This window comes from Megalops cyprinoides, chromosome 10 (assembly GCF_013368585.1).
Source record: "Megalops cyprinoides isolate fMegCyp1 chromosome 10, fMegCyp1.pri, whole genome shotgun sequence".
NCBI lineage: Eukaryota > Metazoa > Chordata > Actinopteri > Elopiformes > Megalopidae > Megalops > Megalops cyprinoides.
The window spans coordinates 8402697-8413692 of record NC_050592.1 but is presented as its reverse complement, the minus strand read 5'-3'; the positions used below and the strand labels follow the sequence as shown (position 1 = coordinate 8413692).

Sequence of the window (10996 nt, the reverse complement as noted above, 5' to 3'; positions counted from 1 at the left end):
GTTTAATAAAAATGAAAAAATAAAAAAAGGACAAAAATAACTTACAAAAGAAACAATAATGAAAAAAAATACATAGAAAAGAATCATCTTTTTTTTTTTGTTCTGTTTGGTTTCAATATTTTTGCTGGGTTTTCAGAGAGCCACTGCGAAGAAAGCTGGTGTATATTACAAAATATAAACGAATAAAACAACAATATTACTGTTACTACAGCTGCTGATGATGTTGTCGATGATGATCCTGTCACCTGTAGTCCATTCCAGACCTCCTGTTCTGTCTGATTGTCTCCACTGGGAATCAAGGGGGCAGCTGCTTTGGGCTGTATCTATCTCGGAGCATTGTGGAAGCGGAGTTAAAAAAAAAAAATGACAACCGTAGAAAAAAAACATGTCAGAGAGAAATGAAACCAACACCAATAAAACATCTAGAACATTTAATACAACCTAGAACTGTCTGTGTGTCTTTATTTCTCTCTGCCTCTTTCTCTCCTGACGTCAAAGTGTTGCGCTGTATAAATGTCAAAGTCGAGTCAAAGTGAAAATAACCTTATTTCACCTCAAAGGCAACTTCCTGTGTTGCGTTAGGCATAGAAGGCACAACAAACATGCTGTAACATGTACTATCTCAGTCGTCCTCCATGACAAACATAAATTCTGAATGAGCTGAAACACAATTGCTACCCTCCTTAGGATGGTGTGCATAAAACACCAATACACAACTGACAAAACGTAGGCGAACTGTTTGTCCACAGTAAGACCACAGTCAAAATGAGTAATCAAAATAAATATTCATGCTCATATTATCAGCACATTAAAGATGAAATCTCTGTCTGTACTCCAGTGACTCACTTAATAAACATTATTACTGATTCTTAGTCCTTGATTGTTCTTTGATAATCTGACATAATTTGCCAATAAGAAACTGCACAACAAACAAATCAGGTATATATGTACAGCCCAATTTCATCCAATGATTTCCAGACAGCAAGTCAGGACAGAGAGCAAGTAAATCTCCACTAATACAGGTGATTTTTGCAAGAACTGCACACATTTCAGCTTCATGTGTTGAAGACTGTGTTAGACAGGACACCAGCAGATGACTGCAGGGTGCTGTTTTTTCTCCTCACACATGTGCATGTATCTGTCTCTGATTGGTGTAGCACATCACAAACCACTGGCAGATTATTTGCAAGGTTGCTGGAGCCACTGGCACTCCATTAGCTAATTTTTAATATGGCTTCACTGTATCTCATGACACGAAGTTTTATATTTGTGGTGGAGCTGCCTACAGAGCAAACCTTTATCGCATGCTGTATATACAAAAGGAAACTCCTTTAGTGGAAACGACATGCTTGTACCTTCTCTCTCTAAGTGCTTTCATACTGGCATTTTGAAAAGTTCAGCTGTGAAAAAAATCAGTGTTTCTTTCAATGAGAGCTTTGTGTAACACCTGCCACCTTGAAGCAGGGCCTTCAGTTCACTGTCTTATTGAAAAGAGGAACCGCCTGCCCTTCCACTGGGCCCCCAGCAGCACTCAGAGGGACAAGGCAGCTAAACACACCCCTCCCAAAATTAAACCGGTTTAGGCGCCAGACAGCAGCAGGAATATGAATCCTCCTCAGCACTTTCACAACACTTCCCTGTGTATTAGCAAGAACCCCAGCACGGAGGCAACTTCGGAAAAGAAGGTGTACACAAATTACACAGAGAGGAGCATTGCCCATGCTGAACATACAAAAGCTCTAAAAGGCCAGAGCACGAGTATGCACATACTGCATTTTTTGCTGCAAGTGTGCACGCACACACACTCACACACAGCTATACATGCATCCCTGTGTGTAAGCGCGCACACACACACAGCTATATATGCATCGCTGTGTGTAAGTGCGCATGCACACACACACATACACAGCTATATATGCATCACTGTGTAAGTGCATGGGCACACACACACACACACACATACACACAGACCTATATATGCATCACTGTGTGTAAGTGCACACATACACACACAGCTATATATGCATGGCTCTCTGTCTCAGTCACACACAGACCCGGTCTCTGACTCCCTGCAGCTCCCATTTCTCCTCCAGCCTCCCTCTGCAATGCACCTCTCCCTCCCCTGCTACCCCTGTATAATGGAATATCGATCGCTTAGTTTGCTGCAGTGTGTGTGTGTGTGCGTGTGTGTGCATGGAGGGGGGAATGGGGGGGACAATGGGGGGTGGGAATTCTCCAAGGTCATTTCCTTGGCAACAGAAGGATGGGACAAACTCAGTGTTGTCATGGCGCCTGGGTCACAGGGTCAGAAAAGGTGGAAGAGGAGTCTGGGGGGAGGGTCAGTGAGGATTTAGCATCAGAGTAAGGGGAAAAGGGGAGCTGAACAAAAAAGAAATTACAGGAAAAGAAAAATAAAATGCAAAGGTTTCTAAGGATATACAATTTTTTGTTGTCACACAGACACATGCTAGCATTCTGTAATCCCCTCCAAAGTACACACATACTCTGTCACTCAAGTGCTTATATCTGACAGAAGACCGATCTCCTTACAGGTAGAATTTATTGCACTTTCCAATAATCAATATAAATACAAAGAGTAAACGGAAACAAAGAAAAGCCCAGATCGTAAAAATGTTTGGAAAAAAGGCAACTTTAGTCGACAAAAATGCCATGCTGAGTACACCAAGCTGGTGGTTTGACCTTTGTTGGAATTAACAGTCCACAGAAACAGTCAAGATATTCACTGTTCAATCAGTGTTGATGGTACCTGGGGTAGATTTAAGACTATGCATTGTAGAACAAGCCATCCAATGTTTCACTTTCCAAACGCTTGGAAACTATGTAGATGTCATTATATTGGACCTAAATGTGACCTGAAATACTTCTGATAAATGTAATACAAATAAGAGTAAATACTACATTCGCATTGTACTTTAAAATTTTGGCTGAAAAAAATGCTGCACGGTTGCAGATTTCTGTAACTGGTTCATTAAACAGCAACCACTTGGACCACAAATAAAGAAATGCAGATTTGTTATAGTCTCAGTTGTTGTTACTCAGATAACTCAATAGAGGGCGATATTTACACATATATTGTAATAGAATGCATTACAGTGTGGCCACATCGTTTTCTGCAAATTTGGCTTTCATTTTATGTTTTAGTACAGCGAAGAAGTTTTAGTACAGCAAAACAAGTTTCTGACACATGTGGTAGCTAAACGAACTACTTTCAAAGTTAATTTGAATATTAGATTTGTTACACAAAATTGAATAAAAACGTCACAACGAACATGGAATATACCCTTGATATATACCTACGACTATCCATAGCCAAGTAGAGGTAACCAAGAATGCATCAAAGCAACCAAAAAAAACAGAAATCGGTGTCCGCTCGTCTTTGTGTAGCACGTAATCAAGCAATTTAGGAGTATTACATTTGCATTAAGTAAATCACAAGTATTTCAGTTTATTTTTGATAAGTAATGCAGAGTAATGTGTATGTGCACTTGTGTGTTTCATTCAATTGGTCTGCCAGTCAGTCTTCGTGAGCGAGACAGTCAATTCGTACACATTGGTCAAAAGGTGTGTCTGTCAGTCAAAGTCCGTCAGAGGAATATGTATATAATAATGGCAAGGCAGGTTCTGAGACAGGGGGTGTTATGGATCAGAGGTCAGAGGTTAAACGGGCTCCATGGTCAGCTCCTCTATGTTGGCGCCTTCCAGCTCATGGAATGCAGCGTGGGAGCCAATCACAGCCAGCGTTGCTCCTGTGAAAACAGCACAGAAAGTCAGGCAAGCGGCGCTGCACAGACGGACATAAGGAGGAGAGGAGAGGAGAAGAGGACCACGTCCAGGGATCATGTGCAGAGGTCTCTCTGCGGACATGGCAGTAAACCTGAGCAGATAATGGCAGCACAAGGCCACGCAGATTTATGAGGGCAAGGCTAAGCAATGAACAAGATTCACCAGAGACGCTGCACCAGGGCAGCTAACGGCTTAGAATAATGGGGAGAGCTGACTGACAGGAAGCTGGACCCACCAAGCCCGGTGAACACGTTTTCACCAACAAGCCGAGTGGTGTGAATCTCACACAATGCTCATAGCCATAATGATAACACCTAACACCTGATATCTCCAGTACTTGCTGCTTTTTTCCACGTGTAGTATTGTACTGCGTTTTGGATTCTCTGTGCTAGTGACTGATCTATCCATGCAAAAGGATGGACAGGCTGAGAACGAAGTGAAGTCAGACTCACCCAGTACCCAGAAGACTGCAGTTCCAGCTCCAGCCAACCAGAAGACAGGAAGGGAAACGGCCCCAGCCAGGCCCATCTGGTGCGCTCCTGTCAGCTCTCTCCCTGGGAGAGAAACCGTAAATGGTGACGATCATTTTCATACACATTGACCACTCATTACACACCTGCCCATCTCCTTCAGAGAGGAGACCGGTAAGGCCGAGTGAGTGCGTGTGTGGATGTACGCTTTTGTACACACACGAGAAGGTGTGCAAGATCACATTGTGTTGCATCCTACACAATACAGCCATGAAACGCAGCATGTGTTCACCACCAGCTAAACAGCAATGTGAGGACACTATGCCCAAATCACTCCAGGGAAAAAGGCAACAATTTAGACTCGGATAGAATGAACTAAGCTTCCTTGAGTTAAGGTATTAATTAACACAAAACTGTGTGCCTTTTCATCCCTGGTTTAGACCTGTGACATCTTCCGTGACACATTTTCTATGTGAGATACAAACTTCATTGTGAGACACCACAACACAAGGACCAGCTTTCTGTTCTGAAAATTTCAGAGACTAGAGTGCAGTCCAAGTTGTGCTTATTTCAACCAGTAATTTAATAATGTCCTTGACACTCCCACTTGCTAACACTACAAAATAAATATTTTCCTTGCATCTACCTCTGTCAGAGTTTGTTTTTCTCTCTGAACCAGACAATTATTTTCCCCACTTTCAACAGCATTTTAACTATAATTGTGTGCCAGAAGTAAGAATATCTTTATATAGGATTGTCAGGGAGTTTATTTCTATTAATAATAGATAGCATGAACAAGCATAAGTTAAGAAAACCTGGGATTCATCATTACATGATCAAAGGTAAGAAGGAAATTGGGTGTTTCTGTTTTATGAATCCATTTTGTTTTTCCCCCACAAACTTCCCAAAAACAAAAATATGCATGTTTCAATGAACATTGCAATGTCTCCATACTGGCTGCTCCAATATCCCCACTATGGCTTCATCTGGTGAACATCTGGTGAACAACCTAATTCACTTCCCATTAATTCATGAAGTGGGTATGTTTCGCAGTTATTTCTGCTTCAGTTCTGAGAATTTTCTGCTTTTTTGAAACCCTTTTCAGAGCGAATCCCATCACTTGCTGTCCAACTAATCCCCTTCTCTCTCAGCCAGTCCAATATTTTGGCACAAACATTCAAATTGTGCACAGCCCTGTCCAAATTGACCTGATCACTCGGTCCAAATTGGAACGGAAAGCTGTTACCTCGCACTTCTGCCGAGAAATGATGTCCTTGCATGGCAGGTTTATGTAGGTAGTTTCGTAAGTGAAAAAATAATGGCTCTCCTCTACACCAGCAAATAAAATGAGCTGAGCAGGGACCTTAGTGGCAGCCTACAGCTAAGGCGAGTCAGTGGAAATACACCCGATAAGACAAGTTTTTCCAGGCTGCTTTACCAAACATGGTCAGTCTGTCAGCTCAATTAGACAAGGCAGTTTGGACGGTAGCACTCACAGCACTGGCTCTTGGTCCTACCACAAATCCTAAAAGAGACACTGCTGCCACACCCATGGATGTTATATTCATTTCGGTTTCTCTAGTGGCAGCATATATATGATCTACTGATATGGTCTAGGGTGTGTGCAAGACAAATATAAATGGGCATGTCTAGTTATAACTGATGTGGCAAGATTTCAATTGGAAAAGCTTGATGGTCAGGCTTGGCAGCTTTCAATATTGTCGAGTGCAACACAATTTTAGCGAACACAGTAGTTAGACTGTATGTGTCATTGATTTATCTGAGGCACACTGCGAAATCCCACAAAGCCTCACTCACCGAACACAACCAGCTTGGACTCCAACGACTTGAGGTGGATGATGTAGAAGGCACCTACAAAGACTGCCAAGGCAACCAGCAGCATGGGAGAGCTGATACTGAGAGAGAGGAAGGGAGGGAGGGAGGGAGAGAGGGAGGGAGAGAGAGCGAGAGAGGGAGAGAGAGAGAGAGAGAGAGAGAGAGAGAGAGAGAGAGAGAGAGGAAGGGCGGGAGGGAGGGAGGGAGAGAGAGAGAGGAAGGGCGGGAGGGAGGGAGGGAGAGAGAGCAAGAGAGAGGAAGGGCAGGAGGGAGGGAGAGAGAGAGAGAGGGAGAGAGAGAGAGAGAGGGAGGAAGGGCGGGAGGGAGGGAGAGAGAGAGAGAGGGAGGAAGGGCGGGAGGGAGGGAGAGAGAGAGGGAGGAAGGGCGGGAGGGAGGGAGAGAGAGAGAGAGGGAGAGAGAGAGAGAGAGAGAGAGAGAGAGAGAGAGAGAGAGAGAGAGAGATAGAGCGCGGGAGGGAGGGAGAGAGAGAGAGAGAGAGGGAGGGAGGGAGGGAGAGAGAGCGAGAGAGGGAGAGAGAGAGGGAGAGAGAGAGAGAGAGAGAGGAAGGGCGGGAGGGAGGGAGAGAGAGCGAGAGAGAGGAAGGGCGGGAGGGAGGGAGAGAGAGAGAGAGAGAGAGAGGAAGGGAGGGAGGGAGGGAGAGAGAGGAAGGGAGGGAGGGAGGGAGAGAGAGGAAGGGAGGGAGGGAGAGAGAGAGAGAAGCAGTGGGTCAACATTTCTTAACCAGTACTGATTAAGGTGATGAAAATCCACAAAAAGAAGACAATGTTAATGTCAGGAACATGAACATGAAGAATTGAAACTTAATCTCTGCAGGTAAGCAAAAATGTGGCCACTGTATGGCTGCCTAAATTGTTCATCACAACAGCATTATTAACAGGTTACTGATATAAACTGACGCACACACAGGAACTAAAACTTTGTGAATACTTTAGCATTTTTAGTCCTTGCTCCCCATTCTAGGGGAGTTCGTACTGAGACGCATCCTTTAGGTCTGTATTTCAACACCAGCCTTCCTACAATTGATGGATGAGTGACAACACCAGAGCCTCCCGCCAGTTCCGCTGTCAATCGATTGCTTGTCTTCTCTCAGTTCCTTAAGGATATTATCGTCTTAGACAGCTTCCAGCCCTGTTTTCAATTACAGATGATGCTTCTATGTCCTTTCTGATTATGTTTCGGATACCATGACTTGACAACTGAACAGTGTGAGCCACCTGACACAATGCTTTTCCTTCTTATTGCAGTAACAATTCCTTATTATACTTTTAAGAAGACATAGGCATACAACCATGTATTACAACTCCTGACTATGTCCCACAACTTTTGCACTGCAGTGTTGTGGACCATAACAGACATAACATAATATAATAATTTATGTATGCAAGACCACAGAATGTATGTACTTAATAATGTAATGCCTATGTAGTGAAAGAATTGCAAAGGGTTTGTAAATTCTAGTATGAAGAACTACAGGCATACCTTGAAGATGTGGCAGATTACTGTGCCAAATTATTTGGTGAAATGTTGGTGCCAGTTATTTCTATATTGCACAGCCAAATGGTCATTGTTTAATGAATTTACAGTCATTTACATATAGTGGCTGGGACATTTTTGGAAAATGTAGTTGGCCATGTAGCTGGCCAGCACACTGCCAGTATTCAGTCCTAGAATGTGTGATGTCACAAAGATACACAAAGGTGTGATTCCGTGTTTGCCCAAGTCTTGTGTGCCTACTGCCTAATGCTGTAAAAACCTAATGACAGCACAATGAACCCATGCTTACATGCAGTAGAGGATCAGACCCAGGAAGATGAAGGTGTAGTTGCTTTGGTAGGTGTCCAGGTTGCGCACCACTCTTTGACAGAGCTCCCCAAAGTTACGCGGCTTGGAGAACTTGCGCTGGTCCACGAATCCCGACCACGGCCGGATCGCCAGGCGACGACGCTCAAACCACTCCTTGGCCACACTGCTCGACAGCCCCCGTGGGAACCAGAGCCTAACACGCAAAGCCAAGTACAACACCCGATTAAAGGGACTACATCTGTGGTGGCACACTAAAGCTACAGTATTTTAGTTTATATGTGTATGCACACATGTAAACAAACTGTATACATACTGTATAAACATACAGTAAATATGGCTACATTTTAAATAGGCTTACTTTTTAATAACCATGGAAAGACTTATGTTCTTGGCATAGAACTACAAAAGGAAGCCATTTCAGAAAGAACAGCACAAGGAATTTCCAAACTGCATCTTAATGACACGTTTGACTGTGTTTTGTGATTTCTGAAGTTATGGCTTCTTTGCAACTCTGCCAGGAACACCTGATCAACACTGAATAGTTGGTTTTGAGATGCTATATCCTGATGATTTTATTCAGTAAATAAACCACCTCCAGTAGCTGCCCTAAGGCATGAATTTACCTCCCAAAGTAGGGATATCAATACTGGTTGCTGGTTTTTTGACAAGCGTATGAATAAATATGGGGAACAGTAGTGTTTTATTCACACGAAGAATAAAACACTACTGTAAACTACTGACCTTCCAGCCAGCCCTCCTCCAGCCGGCTCTCCAGCGTCCATACTAAAGGAATCAGTAGGCTTCGCCTCCATCTCGGTGTCTTCTCGCCTCTTCAGTCAAGGGATCACGGGTAAAAGGCAATCTGTTGCCACGATAAAGACACAGACAAAAGAAGAGTCAAATGTTCATGCTATCATAGCGGTTCGATTGTGATTACGGACGAAAATGCTCCAAAAGAACTGTTCAAAAGACCACAGCCACTGTCCATGACACATTTAAAGTACAATGCCAGAGTATTTCGGCACTGTGAAAACCGCGGATGTGGCAAGGAAAATAAATCTCTTGTGCAGGACTGCGCACCGTTCCACCCCAATACGGCAAAGAAAGAACCAAACATAATCGTTCGTAAACATCAACAACAGGCTACCATTCAACAGCTACAATTTGCGTTTAACATTTTTTGTCAACTCCTGTTGGGTTAATATAGACTGGCAACCCTCGGCTGGAATTAAATAAAACCCCGTGACGCCAACGTCTCTCACCCCCCCCCCCCCCCCTCTTGTTGTTTCATTCCGTCACCGAGCATCTATCACAGCTTAAATGAAATTCTCATGTTGGACAAAGCAGAGCAATCAAAGTGATATCACAGATTTAGCGACAATATTACAATTAACTAGAATCTAATACTCACGTCGGTGGTTTGAGATGCTTTCCTTGCCAGTTGATTGACGGATGTGATGTGGAGCAGCTGATCTTGAAGCGGAAGTAAGTTTTAGCAACTACCGTACATTCCAGAATAGAGGCGGTGAACAGTTTGGAAACACGCAGCAAACAGCGTCGTCTGAACCAACGCAGCGAAATGAGTAGAATAAATACTTTAACTTGAATCGTAATGCTTCAGAAAAAAACGTGCTTGCATGCGAAATGACTGTTCTTACTACTAAATTATAATGTATAATGTTATCTGAAGTGCGATTTTTCTAATTTCGTAGAAATTAAACAGTTTTTACAATATACAGTATGTCAAACGTGTCTATGTTTCTAAACGTAAGATGGAGTGCACACTGTTACTAACTAGATTTAGCAAATAACTGAGCTATTGGTAAAAAAAAAAATGGCTATACAGTAACCTATTACACTCTAAGCAAGACTGCACCTGGGACATGGGACTGCTACAATTGTTAATTCGTTATTAGTTAAAGTCTTTCTCTCTATGAAGATCACAGTGCGAACACAAATAGCCAATTCTTATAATGACTTCATGCAATCAAAATATACTTCACAAATGGAAGAACGAATACACAACAAAATAACCCTGGAAAGGCCTTTTGTGGAATAACATCAGATAGATGTGAACTCCATACAAAAGACATGTAATATTTAGTTTTTATTTAGCCGTCCACATTATAAGTAATTTTTCTTCAATTGCATGCTCTTTTATGATTTCATTTTCTTATATGATTTGCTTCTGTTCATGCACATATGTTTTTGCAATGAACGTTTTGGAGCGAGGTACAGCGCCCTTGGGTGTGGCTTCATTTACATGTCCCCTCTTATCAGAGTGGTCTGCACACCACACTTGCATTGGCAACATCGTTTGGCTCTCGTGCACAGCAAGGTCTCTCTCCTCCTCCCTCTCTGTGTTTTCATTCCGCCATTAATTTCACTGTTTGTTTTGCCCGGCAAGCTGAGGGCTGTAACCGATCATATATATCTGTTTCTGGAGACCTAGAGCAGGAGGGGGCTGATTGTGTCGTGGAGCTCCTGGACATGATCAGTGATGACCCCTTCAGGGATGCGCAGAAACAGGAAAATAATTCTCTGTCCGGAAACCATGGTCTGTATGAGTGAATTCAGCCTTGTGTCCCAGTCATTGAAATCTTCCTTGAGTGGCAGTTCTGCAGGTTCTCATTAAAAAACATACATCCTATCATATCCCCCCCCCCCCCCCCCTCTCTACACACACACACACACACACACACACACGCACAGACTTGATGTCCATGGTTGCTGATCTACTTTACAATCAATGTACTCATACAACTGATGAACTGTTTGGGTCCAACAGAAAAATATAGAGCAAATAGACTCCAGCCTCAGGGTGATAATACTGTATGTAAATAAACAGATTTGTAAATTGGCCTCAAGAGCATGTCTGCACAGCAAATAATAATGTATCATTATTTCTTTTGTTTCGCTATTTGCTGACTGTTGTTCCCCTCATTGTTATGTAACGCATTTCCGTCTAGTGGTGGCTAGCTGCATAACACAGGTGAATAAAAATTCTTCATAATTTTGAAAAATGAAAAGCTGACATCTGAATTAACACCATTGATCCAAAC

The 10996-nt window shown here is 42.9% G+C and overlaps 1 protein-coding gene across 1 annotated transcript; it reads right to left on the bottom strand.

Moving 5' to 3' along the window:
• Positions 1–2597: 2597 nt before the first annotated feature.
• rabac1 (Rab acceptor 1 (prenylated)) lies at positions 2598–9409 on the bottom strand. Its single transcript, XM_036538300.1, has 6 exons — positions 9346–9409; positions 8676–8796; positions 7915–8127; positions 6093–6190; positions 4257–4358; positions 2598–3767 (listed from the first exon to the last, which is right to left on the bottom strand). The coding sequence occupies exons 2-6, from the start codon at positions 8744–8746 to the stop codon at positions 3679–3681; spliced, it is 573 nt and encodes a 190-aa protein (XP_036394193.1). The 5' UTR covers positions 8747–8796; positions 9346–9409; the 3' UTR covers positions 2598–3678.
• Positions 9410–10996: the final 1587 nt, after the last annotated feature.